Here is a 21,168-nt window from a genome sequence, read left to right on the forward strand (position 1 = left end):
CCTTTCTTCAAAGCACATTTCAAGACCTTTCTGTTCAATGATCACTTCTCTTCCACACCCAACACATAGTTCCATACAGATAACTTGTCTCTGTTGTATTGTTTTGTTTGTTTGTTATTGTGTTACTTTGCCTTCCTACTATGTAAAGCGACCATGGGTTTGAGAAAGGCGCTATATAAAATAAACATATTTGAGCACATTTTCAAAATATGTTTAGTTTTTTTGAATGCAGGTCAATGGGAGCCGTAAATCTCAGACTAGCAGTCACCAAACAATATTTTGTTGGATAGCGTAACGGGTTTGCAAACGAGGTCCGTGGGCACCGGCGTCCCGAAATGTCCACAAAAAGAGTCCAAAAAACGAATAAATCTAATCAAAGTTATGTCCTGCGCAGGCCGCGCCGGTCGCTCCAGAGTCGCTTCAATCCAAATGCTCTGATTTTAATTTCTTGTAAACTTCCACGCTCTGGAAAAATGACACCCCGTCTGTCCAGTCTGTCTTAACAAATCAGCACTCTTCCTGCCCAAGTGTCTTCTCATTCAATCAATCAAAACTTCACCACATGAACAAGTAGTCACTTACGTAGTTGCATTCATTGTGCAAGTCATCACTTCCGTATACTTTTCATGAATACTTCTGTCAATCAACCACCTGCAAAAACATCAACATTTAACAACATAAACAAAAACAACAACACTGTATATAAGTTATGAGCAATAAGGTATATTTACAGTGAAAGCCCGGTATTCAGCAAACCTTTCTGAATACACTCCATATTGTAATAATGTAAAATCATCCACAAAATGTTTCCTCTTCAGCGGCTGCAGATATAGTCTTCTTACTGGATGAATCTGGGAGTGTGGCGGCAAAGCAGTTCTCGGTCATGAAAGCCTTTGTGAAAAATGTGACCAGGAGTCTCCTAGAGTTTAACACCTCAGTGAGTCTGACCTTTGATTCAATATTATTGTTAGTTCAAATTTAATTTGAGAAATTCTGTCTGTTCTATTATACAAGACATTGACAGCTGATAAAAAAAAGTCTGGCCATGCCAGGCTGGTGAACAAATGTATTATAAATTTACCTTTTAATACCTTGTAGTGTGTTTCATGATATTTAATAGAGAAATAAAATGTATTTTTTTTTCCTTTTGCTATTTTAATTAAAATATTCAAATTTGCTTTTATTATGACCGCCGCGCAGCGAAGCGGCGGTCATATAGGTTTAGTCAGATTTTTTTTTTTTTTTTTTTTTTTTTTTCTTTTTCGCATGCCCAAATTTCCGTCAATGAGTCCCGGGACACTGAAAGACCGGGGTACACGAAACTTGGTGGGCATGTAACCCCACATGGATAGCATGGAACCATCGTTTTTCGTTTTGATCTGTAGCCCCCCCGCTGGACTGGACCCCCCGAAAGGAGGGTAGGGCAGACACAGTTTTCTGGGAATATCTCGAAAACCGTAGGGTTTAGGAGGACCATTTTTTTTTTTGTATGTTGATCTCAAGGGGCCATGTCAACCCATTCCATAACCACTCATTTCATGTATAGCGCCACCTAGTTAAACACAAAAAAGTAAAAATGAGGTGTTGTAATCGCAGGTATCTGTGACCTAACTTAGTCAAAACTGCACGAAATTGGAAGTGTAGGATCATTATGACACCCTCTGAATGTACGCCAAGTTTCGTGGAATTCTGTTCATGGGGGGCCACACAATAAATTAATTTATGTTACTATACACCAACTGGCCTGTAGGTGGCCGGAGACAGTTTTCTGTGAATATCTCGAGGACCGTAGGGCCTAGGAGGTCCACCTTTTTTTTGTATATTGATCTCAAGGGGCCATGTCAACCCATCCCATTACCACTTATTTCATGTATAGCACCACCTAGTTAAAAATTAAAAAGCAAAAAATTAGGTGTTTTCATCACAATATCTCTGGCTGACATGGTCAAAACTGCACGAAATTGAAAGTGTAGGATCATTATGACACCCTCCGAACGCATGCCAAGTTTTGTGTACTTTCGTTCATGGGGGGCCTTACAATAAAATAATTTATGTGTACATTTAGTGACGTACACCAACAAGGATTCCCGGGACACTGAAAGACCGGGGTACACAAAACTTGGTGGGCATGTACCCCCACATGGATAGCATGGAACCGTAATTTTTCGTTTTGATCTGTAGCCCCCCCGCTGGACTGGACCCCCCGAAAGGAGGGTAGGCCAGACACAGTTCTCTGTGAATATCTTGAGAACTGTAGGGCCTAGGATGACCATTTTTTTCCGTATATTTGCCTCTAGGGGTCATGTTAACCCATTTCATTTGCACACATGTGCACAAACAGATACACACACACACACACAGTAATCATACGTATGACACATACTCACACAGTAGACATATGTACGCTTCCATGCACAGACACATACGTAGGCACACACACAAGCACGCACACACACACACTCACACACACACACACCCACACACATAACATAAACATAACACAAACAATCAAGAATTTCTCAGAATTATGAACAGGCAAGATGGAGGTGGGGTTGTATAAAATGAATTTTACATGTGAAAATCTATGAACTAATCATGTTTTGGTACTTGTTGTCTAGCAGATACCAGTGAGAATTGAGTGTGGATAATGCAATTTAGTGAGACAGTTAGAATCATATAGGCCTTTCAGCGTGATTTCTTTTTGTGGAAAAAATGTGCTGGACTGGGCGGCGGTCATATTTTGTACCGCTCTGCGGTACATCTAGTTTTACTTAAAACTGAAGATAATAATGGCATTGGAATTAGGCAAAACAATTCATATTGCAAACAGAACTTACTAAAACTTTAGTCTTTGTTGAATAACGGTAGTATACCCGCATTCAAGAACATAATAAAAGAGCTAGACATTCTGGACATCTCTGTTTCATAGAAATTCCTCTTTTAGAAATGTTTACGTAAAATGTATATCACCCCCCCCCCATTCTATTTCCTCCTTTTTGCACACACCCGCCCTCCCACCATTACCGAAAGAAATGAACAAGATGCTGTTCATTTTTAATCGGATTCCCACTACATTAAGATAGGCCATACTGAAACATTGGTAAGTACAGATGTATTTGTACATCTGTATGGAATTAAGTGTTGGCACTGGTTGTATTTCCCGGCAGAAATTGACAAGTCTCGGGATGTTTGATAAGCATTATATTATATATTATGACTAATTGTAGAACATTGTATTGTGTTATTGCATTATTATAATTGCATTTTACATTACCACTTTGAATGCCACGCTGTTTTCGGAAGTTTTGGCCTAGAGTGCCAGCAATCTAGATCATTGTTGACGATTTTTGTAGAGCCACAGCGTATGCTATGTTATAGCTATGGACACATACTATGGCTCGTTTGAAAGGTGGGTCTTTAAGCTCTCAGTGGGTACAAACCGTTTATTTTTACATGCCTCTGTTCTTGAGAAATCCCAAGCTAAACAGTGACAAGTTTTCATCAAAATCCCTGGTTTTTTTTTAGAAATGGAGATATAGTGTCTTTCATGAAATATGAAATGTTGCCTGTAAAGTTTCCGGGAAGTGACCAAGCGAGACGTGGCAAGACTGCCACCTAGTGATAAACCCACGAAAATAAATGGCCTGGTTTTGACCTGACGTGCATGCATCACTGATTCGACCCAAATCGGCAACCATCAAAAGCGGAGTTATGATGAAATGTCCAGATTGTGTGTTTTCATGAATTTTCGATCGTCATCTATTTCAGTTCTATTCATCATAGAGTTCCCAAAATGTTGCATTTAACAGTATGGGGTCTGTTAGTAAGGAAGTCCATAATCCAGAAGTCAGCTGTGGGACAAGTTTTGTTAAAGATGGCCTGAATTTCAGAAACTCTGTGTTAGCAGTAGTAATACACTATGAATAAAGTAAACAGTTTAGATATCCATATGTACGTTTCTTGGGGACGTTACGCCATCTGCTGAGCATTGGATGTTTTTGTCTCTGCAGTTTGCCTTTGCACAGTACTCCTATAGAATCATCTTCCATGTGAACTTTCATCAGTTCCGGAGAACAGGATGGGAACATCAGGTGGACAGTATCCTCCAGAGACAAGGAGGCACTACAACTGCAGGTGCTATCCAGACAGTTGTGTAAGTCTTACATGAAGTTTTGTCTAGTCTGGTCTGAGACCTTTATCTGTTTCAACTGCCCTGTTAAAGACACCATCAGCGGTTCTAAGCGGTTCCTTACCCGTTTAACATTTATTGTCACATTGAGAAAATATCTCCTCACAATCCACTATCTCTCCTTTCCATGAAGGACACTGGACACAGGATTTATAGTTTCTTCACATTACTGAGTTGAACACACATTGTGGGTTCATGTAAGGACCATGTTCATGTTGCACAACACAGTACTTGTGCTTGACATTTTGAGTCTGTTAAGAGACACAAAGGCTCCGTTTAAGAAATGCTCCCAGAGCATGGCTTTGTAGCTGCTTGGGTGCATTGGCTTTGTAGCTGCTTAGGTGCATTAGCTGCTAGGAGGCGAAGTCATGTTAGGTAGCACAGATTTTTGCACTTTTTTCCCTACCTATAGTTCTTGGTGACCTCGAGCAACAGGACTCTGTGTTAAAAATGGCAGGAGTTCTCCATAAAAGTACAAATATGCTTAGATTTGGAATAATTTGTCTTATATTTGGAGAGCCATTTTTGCAGTGTGTTCACTGGTGTTTTCTTGTTGTTTGTTTAAAAAAAATCAACAGATGTACAAGGATACAAGGATACAAGGAGGTTTATTGTCACATGCATATAGTTACTGGAAGTAAGAAATGCAGTGAAATTATTATATATATATAATATATATATATATTTGTGCATTTATGGGGGGGGGGGGGGTAAAAAGTGCAGTAGAAGAGGGGTTTAGTAGATTAAGTGTCAAGGGCTGCTTAAGAAAGGTGGGGGAGATTTGGGATTGGGGGGGGGCACCAACAAGGAGCACCCAAGAGCAACAGGGGCAAGGAAAAACTCCCTTACCAAGGAAGAAACCTTGGGCAGATCCACGGCTCAAGGGGCTAACCCAACTGCCAGGGGTCTTGGTGTGTGTGTTGGGGGGATGACAGGGGAGATGGGATAGTGTGATGTGTATGTGGGGAGAGGGCAGTGTGCAATATGTGTGTTGGAGAAGCTTCCTCATGAGACAATGTGCTGTGTATTGGGGGGGCAGTGTGCTGTAAGTATGTTGGGGATGTGTGTTGGAGAAGCTTCCTGATGAAATAATGTGCTGTGTATGTAGGGGAGGGGGGGGGCAGTGTACTGCAAGTATGGTGAAGGGACTTACTATTGCAAGCAGAGTACTGTATGTATGATGTATGTGAGTGATGACAGTGAAGATGTGTGTGTGGGCGGGAGGGGAGTGGAGCAGTGACTGTGTGTGTGTGTGTGTAGTGTGTGTGTGGGTAGGTGGGGGCAGTGTGCTGTAAGTATGTAGAGGATGTGTGTTGGAGAAGATCCTGAAGACAATGTGCTGTGTATGTAGGGGGGGGGGCAGTGTGCAGCAAGTATGTAGAGGAGGCTTACTGTAGCAAGCAGTGTGCTGTATGTATGTGAGGTGATGACAGTGATGATGTAAGTGTGTGTGTATTTTGTGTGTGTGTTGGGGATGGGGGTGGGGTGGGGGTTGGGGGGGGGGGCAGAAAGACTAGGCAATCAAGGACATGGGTAGATAGATGGAGGAGAAATCAAAAATAATAAATAAAAGGTTCTATGGAGATGTGCAAAAGTTGGAGAAAGTCAGATATGTGTGTGTGTGTGTGTGTGTGTGTGTGTGTGTGTGTGTGTGTGTGTGTGTGTGTGTGTTTTGACGTGTGATGAAATAAGAAATAAATAAAAGGTCTGTAGCATAGGGAGAGGGATGTAAAAGTGCTAAAAGTCATGTAGGTGTGTGTGTGTGTGGGGGGGGGGGTCATGAGTGCTGAGGAGTGAATGAGTGCAAAGTCAGTATAGTGTGAGTTCAGAGTTGGGAAATGTTTGAGAGTGCTGAGGAGTGAATGTGTGCAAAGTCAGTATAGTGTGAGTTCAGAGTTCGGATGGCCTGGGGATAAAAACTTCTCCTGAGTCTCTCAGTTCTGGCTTTGTGACTACGTTTTCTTGATTTCAGCGGTAGGAATAATCCATTGTTAGGATGAGAAGAGTCCTTCAGAATCTTTTGGGCTCTTAGAAGTACTCTTCTGGAATAGATATCTTGTAAAGCAGGGAGTTGAGTTCTTATAGTACGTTCAGCTGAGCGCACTACTCTCTGCAGAGTACTACAATCTCGAACTGTGGAGTTCCCATACCAGGTGATGATGCTACCAGTTAGAACACTCTCAACCGCTGAAGTGTAGAAGGCCTTCATGATGGATGTAGAAACTTTGAATTTCCTTATCTGACGAAGGAAGTAGAGTCGTTGTCTGGACTTCTTCAGAACATGTTGAGTGTTAACAGTCCATGTTAAGTCTTCAGTAATGTGGACACCAAGGTATTTAAAACTTGTGACTCTCTACAGGTTGCCCGCTGATCATTAGTGGGGTGTAACTGTAGTTCTGCTGCTGCCTTCTGTAATCCACTACCATTTCCTTGGTTTTATTGATATTCAGTGTCAAGCTGTTAGATTGACACCACTGTGCCACCTCATCAACCTGATCCAAGTAGAGCTGTTCATTGTTGTTACTAATCAGGCCCAAGATCACTGTGTCATCTGCAAACTTGATGATGGAGGTATAACTACTGTTGGCTTTGCAGTCATGTGTGTAGATGTTGTACAGCAGTGGACTCAAAACACAGCCTTGGGGAGCACCAGTGCTGATGGTTAATGAGTCAGATGTCAGACCCCCCACTCTAACCACTTGTAAACGGTTGGTGAGAAAGTCAAATATCCAGTGACACATTGTGGTGTTCAGTCCTAAGGCCTTCATCTTTGTGAGAGAGGTACTATCGTGTTGAATGCTGAACTAAAGTCAATGAACAACATCCTCACATAATTCCCATTCCCCTCCTCCAGGTGAGTTAAGGTGGTGTGCATGAGGTTTGAGATAGCATCCTCTGTAGACCTGTTGGCTCTGTAAGCAAATTGGAGGGGGTCGAAGGAGGCAGGGAGGGATGAGCAGATAATGTTTTTCACAAGCTTCTCAAAACAATTCATCACTGTAGATGTCAGGGCTACTGGGCGGTAGTCATTCAGACATGATGGACTTTTGTTTTTCGGTACTGGAACAATAACAGACTGCTTGAGGCAAGTAGGAACTGTCTCTTGAGCCAATGATGTGTTAAAGATATAAGTGAACACAGGAGCTAACTGAGCAGCGCAGGATTTCAAAACCCTGTTAGAAATTCCATCCGGTCCAGCAGCTTTTCTACAATTTACCCTCCTAAAGGCATTGCTCACATCGACCTCAGAGACACAGAAAGGTGCATCCTCATTTGCTTCACATGCTGCAGCTAGTGCAAGATAGTCTGTGTTTTTCATGTCAAAGCGAGCATAAAAAGCATTAAGTTCATCAGGGAGGGCTTTACTCACATTCATCATAGGAGGGGACTTTCTTTCAAAGCCAGTGATGGTTCGGAGTCCTTTCCACACTCGTGCTGGATCACCCTCCAAGAAATCAGCTTCAACTTTGTCTCTATAGCGCCGCTTTGCATCTTTAATAGCTCTACGTAAACTATAAGATGCTGCTTTGTAATCCGTCATATCCCCTGAAATGTGATGTCATTCAAAATCGCTGGCAAAACCTTTAAACTCAACAGATTTTAACTACATTTTTCCAATCTGTAGAAAAACTGTTCAAGTCATCTGCATGTGGAATTGCATAGTCATGTATCTGATATGAGCTGAATGAAATATCTTTGTCTGTTGTTTACAAAGAAAGTACAGTAGTACAGTCTATTATCATTTGAGGTATAAATCCTGAATCTATAATATTTACACAGGGAAGAACTGTTTGATTCTTCTGCTGGAGCAAGACCTGATGCCCGTAGAATCCTCATTGTCCTCACAGATGGCCAATCCTCAGATGCTTCAAACTACCCCAGTGTCACAGCACTGGCTGATGGAAAAAATATTACTAGATATGCTATTGGGGTAGGTGCTAATTTATATGTTTACGTTAACTGTTTTATTTTTATCCACTGCACCTTAAAGCACAGCACAGACAGGACAGTATTTGGGCTCCCGTAGCTTGGTGTTGGTAACATTTTGCACAACAAGTTGACTTTAAGGAACATTTTTATATTGATTCTTAAAATCCAACATCGTACTGTGTTGTGCAAAATATTGCCAGATAATTTCCTTTAGATAGATAGATAGATAGATAGAGATTGATCCCCAAGGGGAAATTCAATTCTAATGTGAGATGCTAATTCTCTTCCTTATGTGGCAGATCGGAAGTGCCTTTGACAGTCAGTCAGCACAAGACGAGCTCAGGAGTATCGCATCTTCTCCAGAATCAGACCACGTGTTTAGAGTGGAGTTTGAGAAACTGGACAACATCAGCAGCAGACTGAAGAAGAGCATCATGGCCATAGAAGGTCCGCAGAACGCATTAATTAGCACTTACAAGTCAAGTCAAGTTTATTTATATAGCGCATTTCATACACAGAGGTCATTCAATGTGCTTTACATAAACAAATCCAAACAATAATAACAAATAAAAGCATAGAAAGGCAATATAGTCAAAGAATAGTTAAAAGGTAAAGATCATAAAACACAAGGTAAAATATTTTAAAAATAACGAATAATTAGTAAGCAAAAACAAAGGCAAAAGTAGTAAAAAAGTAATAAAAGACAAGGTAGAAAAATATTTGCCAACCACAGGATCAGTCACCTTAGGGGGCGCTAGCGAGTCCCTGGGCCACGCCCGGGGTCAAGCTCTTGTACCTAACTGCGATGCGTGACACCTGACGTGTGTGCCAAATTTCAAGAGTTTTCATCCATGTTAACCACCTCAAAAACAGGAAAGCGAAAAAGTAGAATAACAATAATAATATAGAAAAATAATAATAATAATAATAACTAGAAAAGCATTTCCTGAAGGAAATACAGTGCATGAAAATGCAAAAAATATGATGTAAAATATCATACAGAGTAAAAACAAACTATATTGGTTGCTAGGTAGATGAGGTTTAATATAGTTGGAATGACTGAACAGTTAAATAGGTGGATAGTTTATATAGTTAAATTATTTACTTGGTAGGTAAGGTTTAATATAGTTGGAATGATTGAATGGTTAAATAGGTGGATAATTTAAATGGTTAAATTATTTAGGTAGATAATTGACGATAACTGACAGTTGGAATGGCTCTAATGTTTGCTAGCAGTTATGCTAACTATGTTATCAAATATAATAATGTTAACCAAGTTACTTAACTTAGTTAACTTAGCTAATGTTTTCATATTTAGTAGTTATGCTAACTAGCATGTTAACTATGTTAACCATGTTACTTAACTAACTTAGCTAATCATTTTTAGCAGTTTTGTTGAAAATGCTAACTAGCATGCTAACATGTTAGCATGCTAACCATGCTAACCATGTGACTTAGCTAACTTAGCTAATCATTTTTAGCAGTTTTGCTAACTATGCTAACTAGCATGCTAACATGCTAGCATGCTAACTATGCTAACCATGTGACTTAGCTAACTTAGCTAATCATTTTTAGTAATTTTGCTAAAAATGCTAATTAGCATGCTAACATGCTAGCATGCTAACTATGCTAACCATGCTAACTAGCTACAGTGGGTAGGAGTCATAGTTGATGACAAGTAACAGTTACAATGGCTAAACAGTTAAAAAGTTCAGTAGTTTAAAGGGTTAAATTGTTTAACAGTGAAATATTGTAGTGAGGACTTTTATTTTGAAACAGTTTTTGGCAGAGGAAGCAGTTGAACAGGATGTGTAGTCTTAATAGGGCCAGTTTGTATGCTTAAAGCCTGAAAGTGGCAGTTGATCCAGGTGGCCCGAACACCTGCCATAGGATTCTAATTGCTTAATGGCCATATTATGATGTCATAATCGGCAATGTTAAGTCTATGGGGAATTTTAAAAAGTTTTTCTTTAATAGTTTAAAAAGTATAAAAGTTACAAAGATGAAAAATACATAGCAGCTTTGTCAGTTTGAATACCTACGTTACAAAGTTTGAATGAAGTTTCTAAGTTAAACTGTTCAAGAGAAATAGCGTAAAGAAAAAGTGGTAAGCGGAATAATAATAACTAGAAAAGCATTTCCTGAAGGAAATACAGTGCATGAAAATGCAAAAATATGATGAGTTCATATGGTTAAATTATTTGCTAGGTAGATGAGGTTTAATGTAGTTGGAATGACTGAACTAGGTAGATGAGGTTTAATATAGTTGGAATGACTGAACAGTTAAATAGGTGGATAGTTTATATAGTTAAATGATTTGCTTGGTAGATAAAGTTTAATATTGTTGGAATGATTGAACGGTTAAATAGGTGGATAATTTAAATGGTTAAATTATTTAGGTAGATAATTGACGATAACTGACAGTTGGAATGGCTCTAATGTTTGCTAGCAGTTATACCAACTATGTTATCAAAGATAATAATGTTAACCAAGTTACTTAACTTAGCTAATGTTAAAATGTTTAGTAGTTATGCTAACTATGCTAACTAACATGCTAACTATGCTAACCATGTGACTTAGCTAATCATTTTTAGCAGTTTTGTTAAAAATGCTAACTAGCATGTTAGCATGCTAACTATGCCAACCATGTTACTTAGCTAACTTAGCTAATCATTTTTAGCAGTTTTGTTAAAAATGCTAACTAGCATGTTAACATGCTAGCATGCTAACTATGCTAACTATGTTACTTAGCTAACTTAGCTAATCATTTTTAGCAGTTTTGCTAAAAATGCTAACTAGCATGCTAACATGTTAGCATGCTAACATACTAACTATGCTAACCATGTGACTTAGCTAACTTAGCTAATCATTTTTAGCAGTTTTACTAAAAATGCTAGCTAACATGCTAGCATGCTAACTATGCTAACCATATGACTTATCTAACTTAGCTAATCATTTTTAGCAGTTTTGTTAAAAATGCTAACTAACATGCTAACATGCTAGCATGCTAACTATGCTAACCATGTGACTTAGCTAACTTAGCTAATCATTTTTAGCAGTTTTACTAAAAATGCTAACTAACATGTTAGCATGCTAACTATGCTAACCATGTGACTTAGCTAACTTATCTAATCATTTTTAGCAGTTTTACTAAAAATGCTAACTAACATGTTAGCATGCTAACTATGCTAACCATGTGACTTAGCTAATCATTTTTAGCAGTTTTGTTAAAAATGCTAACTAGCATGCTAACATGCTAGCATGCTAACTATGCTAACCATGTGACTTAGCTAACTTAACTAATCATTTTTAGCAGTTTTGCTAAAAATGCTAACTAGCATGCTAACTAGCATGCTAACATGCTAGTATGCTAACTATGCTAAACAAGTTACTTAGCTAACTTAGCTAACTAGCTACAGTGGGTAAGAGTCATAGTTGATGACAAGTAACAGTTACAATGGCTGAACAGTTAAAAAGTTCAGTAGTTTAAAGGGTTAAATTGTTTAACAGTGAAATATTGTAGTGAGGACTTTTATTTTGAAACAGTTTTTGGCAGAGGAAGCAGTTGAACAGGATGTGTAGTCTTAATAGGGCCAGTTTGTATGCTTAAAGCCTGAGAATGGCAGTTGGGCCAGCTGGCCTGAACACCTGCCATACGATTCTAATTGCTGTGATGTCATAAAGGGCAATGTTAAGTCAATGGGAAAATTTTGATAGTTTTTAATTAATAGTTTAAAAAGTATAAAAGTTACAAAGTTGAAAAATACAAAGCCCACATGTCCTAATTAAGACCTACGCGTCAATGTTTGAATGAAGTTTCTACGTTAAACGGTTGAAGCTGCATTAACTGCGTTAGAAGAAGAAGAATAATCAGAAGAATAAGAAGAACTAGAAAAGCATTTCCTGAAGGAAATACAGTGCATGAAAATGCAAAAAATATGATGTAAAATATCATACAGAGTAAAAACAAACTATATTGGTTGCTAGGTAGATGAGGTTTAATATAGTTGGAGTGACTGAACAGTTAAATAGGTGGATAGTTTATATGGTTAAATGATTTGCTTGGTACATAAGGTTTAATATAGTTGGAATGATAGAACGGTTAAATAGGTGGATAATACTTAACTTAGTTAACTTAGCTAATGTTTTCATTTTTAGTAGTTATGCTAACTACCATGTTAGCAATGCTAACATGCTAACTATGTTAACCATGTTACTTAGCTAACTTAGCTAATAATTTTTAGTAGTTTTGCTAAAAATGCTAACTAGCATGCTAACATGTTAGCATGCTAACTATGCTAACCATGTGACTTAGCTAACTTAGCTAATCATTTTTAACAGTTTTGCTAAAAATGCTAACTAGCATGCTAACTAGCATGCTAACATGCTAGCATGCTAACTATGCTAACCATGTGACTTAGCTAACTTAGCTAATCATTTTTAGTAGTTTTGCAAAAAATGCTAACTAGCATGCTAACATGCTAGCATGCTAACTATGCTAACCATGTGACTTAGCTAACTTAGCTAATCATTTTTAGCAGTTTTATAAAAAATGCTAACTAGCATGCTAACATGTTAGCATGCTAACTATGCTAACCATGTGACTTAGCTAACTTAGCTAATCATTTTTAGCAGTTTTGCAAAAAATGCTAACTAGCATGCTAACATGCTAGCATGCTAACATGCTAACTATGCTAACCATGCTAACTAGCTACAGTGGGTAGGAGTCATAGTTGATGACAAGTAACAGTTACAATGGCTGAACAGTTAAAAAGTTCAGTAGTTTAAAGGGTTAAATTGTTTAACAGTGAAATATTGTAGTGAGGACTTTTATTTTGAAACAGTTTTCGGCAGAGGAAGCAGTTGAACAGGATGTGTAGTCTTAATAGGGCCAGTTTGTATGCTTAAAGCCTGAGAATGGCAGTTGATGCAGGTGGCCCGAACACCTGCCATAGGATTCTAATTGCTTAACGGCCGTATTGTGATGTCATAATCTAATGTTAAGTCAATGGGGAAATTCTGATAGTTTTTAATTAATAGTTTAAAAAGTATAAAAGTTACAAAGATGAAAAATACAAAGCCCACATGTCCTAATTAAGACCTACGCGGCAATGTTTGAATGAAGTTTCTACGTTAAACGGTTGAAGCTGCATTAACTGCGTTAGAAGAAGAAGAATAATCAGAAGAATAAGAAGAACTAGAAAAGCATTTCCTGAAGGAAATACAGTGCATGAAAATGCAAAAAATATGATGTAAAATATCATACAGAATAAAAACAAACTATATTGGTTGCTAGGTAGATGAGGTTTAACATAGTTGGAGTGACTGAACAGTTAAATAGGTGGATAGTTTATATGGTTAAATGATTTGCTTGCTAGATAAGGTTTAATATAGTTGGATAGGTGGATAATACTTAACATAGTTAACTTAGCTAATGTTTTCATTTTTAGTAGTTATGCTAAGAAGCATGTTAGCAATGCTAACTATGTTAACCATGTGACTTAGATAACCTAGCTAATCATTTTTAGCAGTTTTGTTAACTATGCTAACTAGCATGGTAACATGCTAACTATGCTAACCATTTTACTTAGCTAACTTAGCTAATCATTTTTAGCAGTTTTGCTAAAAATGGTAACTAGCATGCTAACATGCTAGCATGCTAACTATTTTAACCATGTGACTTAGCTAACTTAGTTAATTATTTTTAGCAGTTTTGCTAAAAATGCTAACTAGCATGCTAACATGCTAGCATGCTAACTATGTTAACTATGTTAACCATGTGACTTAGCTAACTTAGCTAATAATTTTTAGCAGTTTTGCTAAAAATGTTAACTAGCATGCTAACATGTTAGCATGCTAACTATGCTAACCATGTGACTTAGCTAACTTAGCTAATTATTTTTAGCAGTTTTGCTAAAAATGCTAACTAGCATGCTAACATGCTAGCATGCTAATTATGCTAACCATATGACTTAGCTAACTTAGCTAATCATTTTTAGCAGTTTTGTTAAAAATGCTAACTAGCATGCTAACATGCTAGTATGCTAACTATGCTAACCATGTGACTTAGCTAACTTAGCTAATTGTTTTTAGCAGTTTTGCTAAAAATGCTAACTAGCATGTTAACATGCTAGCATGCTAACTATGCTAAACAAGTTACTTAGCTAACTTAGCTAACTAGCTACAGTGAGTAGGAGTCATAGTTGATGACAAGTAACAGTTACAATGGCTGAACAGTTAAAAAGTTCAGTAGTTTAAAGGGTTAAATTGTTTAACAGTGAAATATTGTAGTGAGGACTTTTATTTTGAAACAGTTTTTGGCAGAGGAAGCAGTTGAACAGGATGTGTAGTCTTAATAGGGCCAGTTTGTATGCTTAAAGCCTGAGAATGGCAGTTGGTCCAGGTGGCCCGAACACCTGCCATAGGATTCTAATTGCTGTGATGTCATAAAGGGCAATGTTAAGTCAATGGGGAAATTTTGATAGTTTTTAATTAATAGTTTAAAAAGTATAAAAGTTACAAAAATGAAAAATACATAGCACCCATGTCATAAGTAAGACCTACGTAACATAGTTTGAATGAAGTTTCTACGTTAAACGGTTGAAGCTGCATTAAACGCGTTAGAAGAAGAATAAGAATAAGAAGAAGCCTAGGAAGAACAGTACAGTGCATTTTCATGCACTGTAAAAAGCCTTGGAATAACAGTACAGTGCATTTTCATGCACTGTAATAAGAAGAAGAAGTTGTTGCCTAGGAAGAACAGTACAGTGCATTTTCATGCACTGTAATAAGAAGAAGTTGTTGCCTAGGAAGAACAGTACAGTGCATTTTCATGCACTGTAATAATAAGAAGTTGTTGCCTAGGAAGAACAGTATAGTGCATTTTCATGCACTGTAATAATTATAATAATAATAATAATCCTTACAAAAACAATAGGGCCTTGCGCCCTTCGGTGCTCGGGCCCTAATAATTATCAAGGCAGATTCAGAATCTGTAACTCGGCACAGTTAGCAGAAAGCATCTGAGAACAGTTTGGTCTTAAGTCTAGATTTAAAACTGGCTACAGTTGGGGCCTTTTTGATGTCATCCGAAAGTTGGTTCCACAGCTGAGCCACATAGCAGCTAAAAGCTGCTTCACCATGTTTAGTTCTAACAGTAGGTTTTACTAGCAGGTTTTTCACCTGGGACCTGAGAGGACGAGAAGGTGTGTACTGCTAAAGCATGTCTGACAGGTATTTAGGTCCTGCTCCATTTACTGATTTATAAACAAGCAATAGTGCTTTAAAGTCAATTCTGTGACTTACTGGAAGCCAGTGCAAGGACTTAAGAATTGGAGTAAAATGGTCAGTTCTTTTAGTTTTTGTTAAAATCCTAGCTGCTGCATTTTGTATCACCTGAAGCTGTTTAATAGTCTTTTTAGGAAGATCTGTGAACAGTCCATTGCAGTAATCAACCCTGCTGGAGATAAATGCATGAATGAGTTTTTCTAAGTCATATTTTGACATCAGCCCTCTGAGTTTGGCAATATTTTTGAGGTGGTAAAAACCTGATTTAGTTATCGCTTTCATGTGGCTGTTGAAATTTAGATCACTGTCAATTAATACACCAAGATTTTTAACTGTATCCTTTGCCTTTAACCCTTTTGTGTCAAGGAGAGTGGCAACCCTAAGTCTTTCTTCCTTTTTACCAAATATAATTACTTAATTTTTTTCTTTGTTCAACTGTAGACTTGCTACACAAGAATGAAACATACCTAGGGAGAGATTATGGGGTTTTGGTGTAACAAAAAAGGAGCTAACTAGTAACAGTGCATGGAAACTGCTGAGAGCAACGTCTGTGTGTCTTTTTTTATACAGTACGTGTGTTAATTGTTGCACGCACTTGCGCACACAAGCAAGCACACACACACACACACACACACACCATGGTGGTCTCTTCATCTTAAAGTGTTTGTGTTTATCTTGACAGACTCCTCCCCTCTTCGCTGTCCTCCTCCTACCTTCAACTACACTCTGAGTGAGTTCATCCCCATCTCTATTAATATTACATATTAGCTTCACATAGCTAATCACCCGATGCACCTTTACCTGTATTCATTACACAGGAAATCATTTCATACACCTGTATTAGCACGGCAAAGCTTTACACTAATCTCAAGATCCTCTATTAGGGTTTTGCATTAAACACACAAGCTGGAATTCAGGGCAGATGTCCTGGGTTGATACTCTGTGTGTGTGTGTGTGTGTGTGTGTGTGTGTGTGTGTGTGTGTGTTGGTGTGTGTAAATTGTGTGTCCCTGCAGATGACCTGGTGTTTGTCCCAGAGCCGATGTCCTGGGTTGGAGCCCTGCACCACTGTGCTGAGAGGGGCTCCAGGCTGGTGCACATCCTGGACAACTGCACCCAGTTCCTTGTGGAGGAGCTGCTGATGGAGGTGGCTACCTGCAGGGGCTGCGTGGAGAAGGCCTGGGTGGGCCTGGAGCGCTGCATGATCAACCCCCAGGCCCCCTGGGAGTGGAGCGGGGGAGCAGCCGTGGGGGACTACAAGCGCTGGAACACCAGCTTTCCCCGCAACCCCTGCTGCTTCCACTGCGGCCAGCTGGTGCAGGAGGGGGGAGACCAGGACCAGGACCACCAGAAGTACCTGTGGCAGGACGCCTGCTGCCAGGAGCAACTCCCCTTCATCTGCCAACTGACCTCACCTGTTAATGACATACAACCCTGAGATCACCTGTTACAGCTGTTACTAACACACCACCTGTAATTATACCTGTTAGAATGACTTGTGCCAGATGAGCTGTTTTGTAAACACACACATCACTTGCAGGTGAATTTGCCTGTAACAAATGCATAGTGTGGCATGTAAACACATTAACTCATTGAATGCCGCGCTGTTTTCGGAAGATTTGGCCCAGAGTGCCAGCAATCTTGATCATTGTTGACGATATTTGTAGAGCCACAGCGTATTCTATGTTATAGCTATGGACACATGCTATGGCTTGTTCGAAAGGTGAGACTTTAAGCTCTCAGTGGGTACAAACCGTTTATTTCTACATGCCTCTGTTCCTAAGAAATCCCAAGCTAAACAGTGGCTAGTTTTCATCAAAATCGCTGTAGATGTAGCGTCTTTGATGAAATATGAAGTGTTGCCTGTAACGTTTCCGGGAAGTGACCTATCGAGACCTGGCGAGACTGCCACCTAGTGATGAACCCACGAAAATGGCCTGGTTTTGACCTGACGTGCATGTGTCACTGATACAACCCAAAGCGGCAACCATCAAAAGCAGAGTTTTAAGATTAAATGTCCAGATAAAATGTTGTGCGTTTTCATGAGTTTTCGATAGTCATATATTTCATTTCTATGTATCACAGAGTTCCCAAAATCACATATAAGGTGTGTTAGAGTGTCTAGTTTCGTAATTTAAAAAAAAAAGCTAAAAACGTAATATTACGTTTTTGGCACTCAACGCATGGGAAGGAAAAACGTAATACGCGTTTTTGGCACTCAATGACTTAAAGGTGCTCTAAGCGATGCTGGGCAACGTCACTTCTGTTGACTTTCAAACAAAACAGAGAGCTAGCTCGCTACTTCCTCCTCCTCCATCCCATGCTGCTCCCGTGCAATTGAAACTCTCCTAAACGCGCATCTCATCTGTGATTTTCTGGAACAGTTTGTTATTGGAGCCTGGGCTGTCCACCGAGATCGCATTTTTTTACAGTGTATTCAGGACACAGACAGCTAGCTGTTCTTTAGGTAATGTTTGCAGTAAGTGATGTTTTAGCCTAAAAAACGTGTGGTATCGCTAAGAGCACCTTTAATTGGAAAATGGCCCTTTCGGAATATTACATTCCGTCTGCATACATGTTCATGCAAGGGACTTGTATAGCTTGGTTTAATGCCATGACACTTGGCAAACGTAGCTTGGACGACTGGACGTATTCATTGACATTAAACAATTATCGGTAACACTTTACAATAAGGGTATATAAGTATAGGTATATATACTCTTTTGATCCCATGAGGGAAATTTGGTCTCTGCATTTATCCCAATCCGTGAATTAGTGAAACACACTCAGCACAGTGAACACACAGTGAGGTGAAGCACACACTAATCCCTGCGCAGTGAGCTGCCTGCTACAGCGGCGCTCGGGGAGCAGTGAGGGGTTACTGTAGGTGCCTTGCTCAAAGGCACTTCAGCCGTTCCTACTGGTTGAGGCAAGTCCGAAGCCCTAACCAGGGGTGCGTTTCCCAAAACCATAGTTGCTAACCTGTTAGCAACTTAGTTGGTTGGCAATGGGAAATTGCGTTGCAACCAACAAAGTTGCTTACTTAGTTAGCAACTACGGTTTTGGGAAACCCGCCCCAGTAGGCCACGGCTGCCCCCAATTAAGCATCAGTAAGTTAAGCCATAACAAACACTTCATTCATGATTATTAAAGGAAAATTCCCGGTATTTAGCACTTTGAGTCCCTTTTCTGGTTTGTTTTGGATGAACTAGAGTGGTGGACACCGAAATTTTGACGATTGGTCCTGTCTCGACTTTTCTGACTCGTTTTTGACTAGTCAGAGTGGCTGCCTACCGGCATGCTCAAGCATGTCCTAAAACAACCCTTAACGTTCGTTTTCAAAACTGTGCAACTCACCGAGTGGTTAGTGGTGTTTGGTGCCAACCAAAGCAAATAGCTAGCAGCAAACTAACAACACCGAAACCACTGAACTGCCCAAAGTACACCACATGACTCAATAACAAAATCCGATTAGTTGGAACATTGACTGACAATCGCTTTGTCCAGTTAGAATCCCAGGAAATGGTAAAACAAATAAGATAATTTGTAAAATATCAAAATAACATATCACCCCAAACCTTATAGATTATGATTATTTATATTAAGTATCAAGCTAAATCAGAGCAGCGATATGACCGGATGGTTCTCAAGCGTCCTGTTAGAGCTTACGTAAATTCATGACTCCCATTGACTTTGAATGGGAAACCTACTTCCTTGCCCCTAGCTCATGTCCAGTGAGTCAACTTTCCAGTTCTGAAAATGAACGTCAGTTAACGTGATGTGATGTCACAGTCCTGTCTAGGTTTCTTATATCTGTATGTAACACACACATCTGCCAGGTGACCTTGTCTGTTACAATCTCACACATTTCACCGGTTTTAAACACACACATCTGCCATCTGACGTCACCTATTCCAAACACACCTTTGTTGTTGAGTTCATCTGTTATAAACACACACATCTGTCAGGTGAACTCACCTGTTTATAACACACATCTGCCAGGTGAACTCACCTGTTTATAACACACATCTGCCAGGTGAACTCTTTGGTTAGACCCACACATCTGCTTGATGAGCTCACCTGTTAGAAACACACACATCTGTCAGGTGAACTCACCTGTTTATAACACACATCTGTCAGGTGAACTCACCTGTTAGAAACACGCATCTGTCAGGTGAACTCACCTGTTTATAACACACATCGGTCAGGTGAACTCACCTGTTAGATCCACTCATGTTCAGGGTGTATTAAAAACTCATCATATCATGAACACCGGGGTCCCCCAGAGCCTGATGCTGTTCACACTGTTGACCAATGACTGTTGTGCGGAGCCTGATGCTGTTCACACTGTTGACCCATGACTGTTGTGCGGAGCCTGATGCTGTTCACACTGTTGACCAATGACTGTTGTGCGGAGCCTGATGCTGTTCACACTGTTGACCCATGACTGTTGTGCGGAGCCTAATGCTGTTCACACTGTTGACCCATGACTGTTGTAGAACTACTTTCTTCTGAAACATATAAACTAATTTCTCAACTTGCAGGACAAACTGCCGTTACTACTTCTAAATGGATGGTTGCTTCGGCCAAAGGCAAGTCGTTAGTTCTATCTCTCCCATTGTCAAGCGGGCGTATCCCAAGATTCTGATGAACTTTAGCTTTGAAACATCGCTATTTTACTTAGCCTGCTGCCATCCATCTAGCTAAAAGCCACCTCCGTCACATGCTACAATGTCGCTGTGTTCTGAACGTCTGCATTTTACAGCTCGGATGCAACATGACGGTTCACTTCACAACGAGTTCGAATTAATATACAAGTGTGGTATGGCCAAAAAATGTATCTACTTCATAGGTGTGCAAATAACATACGGTTAATGGTCGTTCTAAATTACGTAGGAATACAAGCAGTGGAATAAAAACTCATCATATCATGAACACCGGGGTCCCCCATGACTGTAGGGCTGAGCCTGATGCTGTTCACACTGTTGACCCATGACTGTTGTGCCAGACACATCATCAAGTTCACAGATGACACAACAGTGGTGCGCCTCATCAGCGGCGATGACGACTCAGCCTACAGAGAGGAGGTACATCAACTCATCAGCTGGTGCGACAGCAATAACCTTCTACTGAACGTCAACAAAACAAAAGAAATCATTGTGGACAGCTGCCACAGAAACAAAAAACGGCTGCCACACACCCCACTTACCAGCACTGTGGAGTCTGTGAAAAGCACCACGTTCCTGGGGGTGCACATCACAGACGACCTGACATGGTCCACCAATACCACCTCCCTCCTGAAGAGGGCGCAGCAACTCCTCCAATTCCTGCGCCGGATGAGGAGAGCTGACCTTCCCCCTTCTGCCCCCATCACTTCTTACAGGGGTGCCACTGAGAGCATCCTAATCTGCCCTCATCACTTCTGGGTGTACAGGGGGGCCATTGAGAGCATCCTAATCTGCCACCATCACTTCCTACAGGGGGACCATTGAGAGCATCCTGACCAGCAGCCTCTCGGTCTGGTATGGCAGTTGCTCTGTTGCCGCCCAGAAGGCCCTGCAGAGAGTGGTGAGGACAGCAGAGAAGATCACCAGAACAGCCCACCCACCCATCCAGGACCTGCAGAGAGTGGTGACAACAGCCCACCCATCCATCCAGGACCTGCAGAGAGTGGTGAGGACAGCAGAGAAGATCACCAGAACAGCCCACCCATCCATCCAGGACCTGCACCCACCCACTGCAGTAACAGAGCCTCCAGTATAA

The 21,168-nt window shown here is 40.0% G+C and overlaps 1 protein-coding gene across 1 annotated transcript; it reads left to right on the forward strand.

Annotated features, from left to right (window-relative positions):
- The first annotated feature begins 883 nt into the window (after positions 1-883).
- Positions 884-16,843, forward strand: LOC143099496 (uncharacterized). Its single transcript, XM_076262460.1, has 4 exons — positions 884-937; positions 8,419-8,566; positions 16,089-16,136; positions 16,422-16,843. The coding sequence occupies exons 1-4, from the start codon at positions 884-886 to the stop codon at positions 16,841-16,843; spliced, it is 672 nt and encodes a 223-aa protein (XP_076118575.1).
- Positions 16,844-21,168: the final 4,325 nt, after the last annotated feature.

This window comes from Alosa pseudoharengus, unplaced genomic scaffold (assembly GCF_046254945.1).
Source record: "Alosa pseudoharengus isolate Yale_2024_CS ecotype anadromous, Long Island Sound unplaced genomic scaffold, YU_APseudo_1.1 YU_APseudo_1.1_scf_3, whole genome shotgun sequence".
Classification (NCBI taxonomy): domain Eukaryota; kingdom Metazoa; phylum Chordata; class Actinopteri; order Clupeiformes; family Clupeidae; genus Alosa; species Alosa pseudoharengus.

Bases quoted from the DNA above. Each gene is read 5' to 3' on its own strand.
- LOC143099496 (XM_076262460.1), top strand. From the start codon at position 884: ATGAAAGCCTTTGTGAAAAATGTGACCAGGAGTCTCCTAGAGTTTAAC. The intron at 938-8,418 runs GTGAGTCTGACC...CTTATGTGGCAG, and splicing joins TCCTAGAGTTTAACACCTCA to ATCGGAAGTGCCTTTGACAG. The intron at 16,137-16,421 runs GTGAGTTCATCC...GTGTCCCTGCAG, and splicing joins TACCTTCAACTACACTCTGA to ATGACCTGGTGTTTGTCCCA.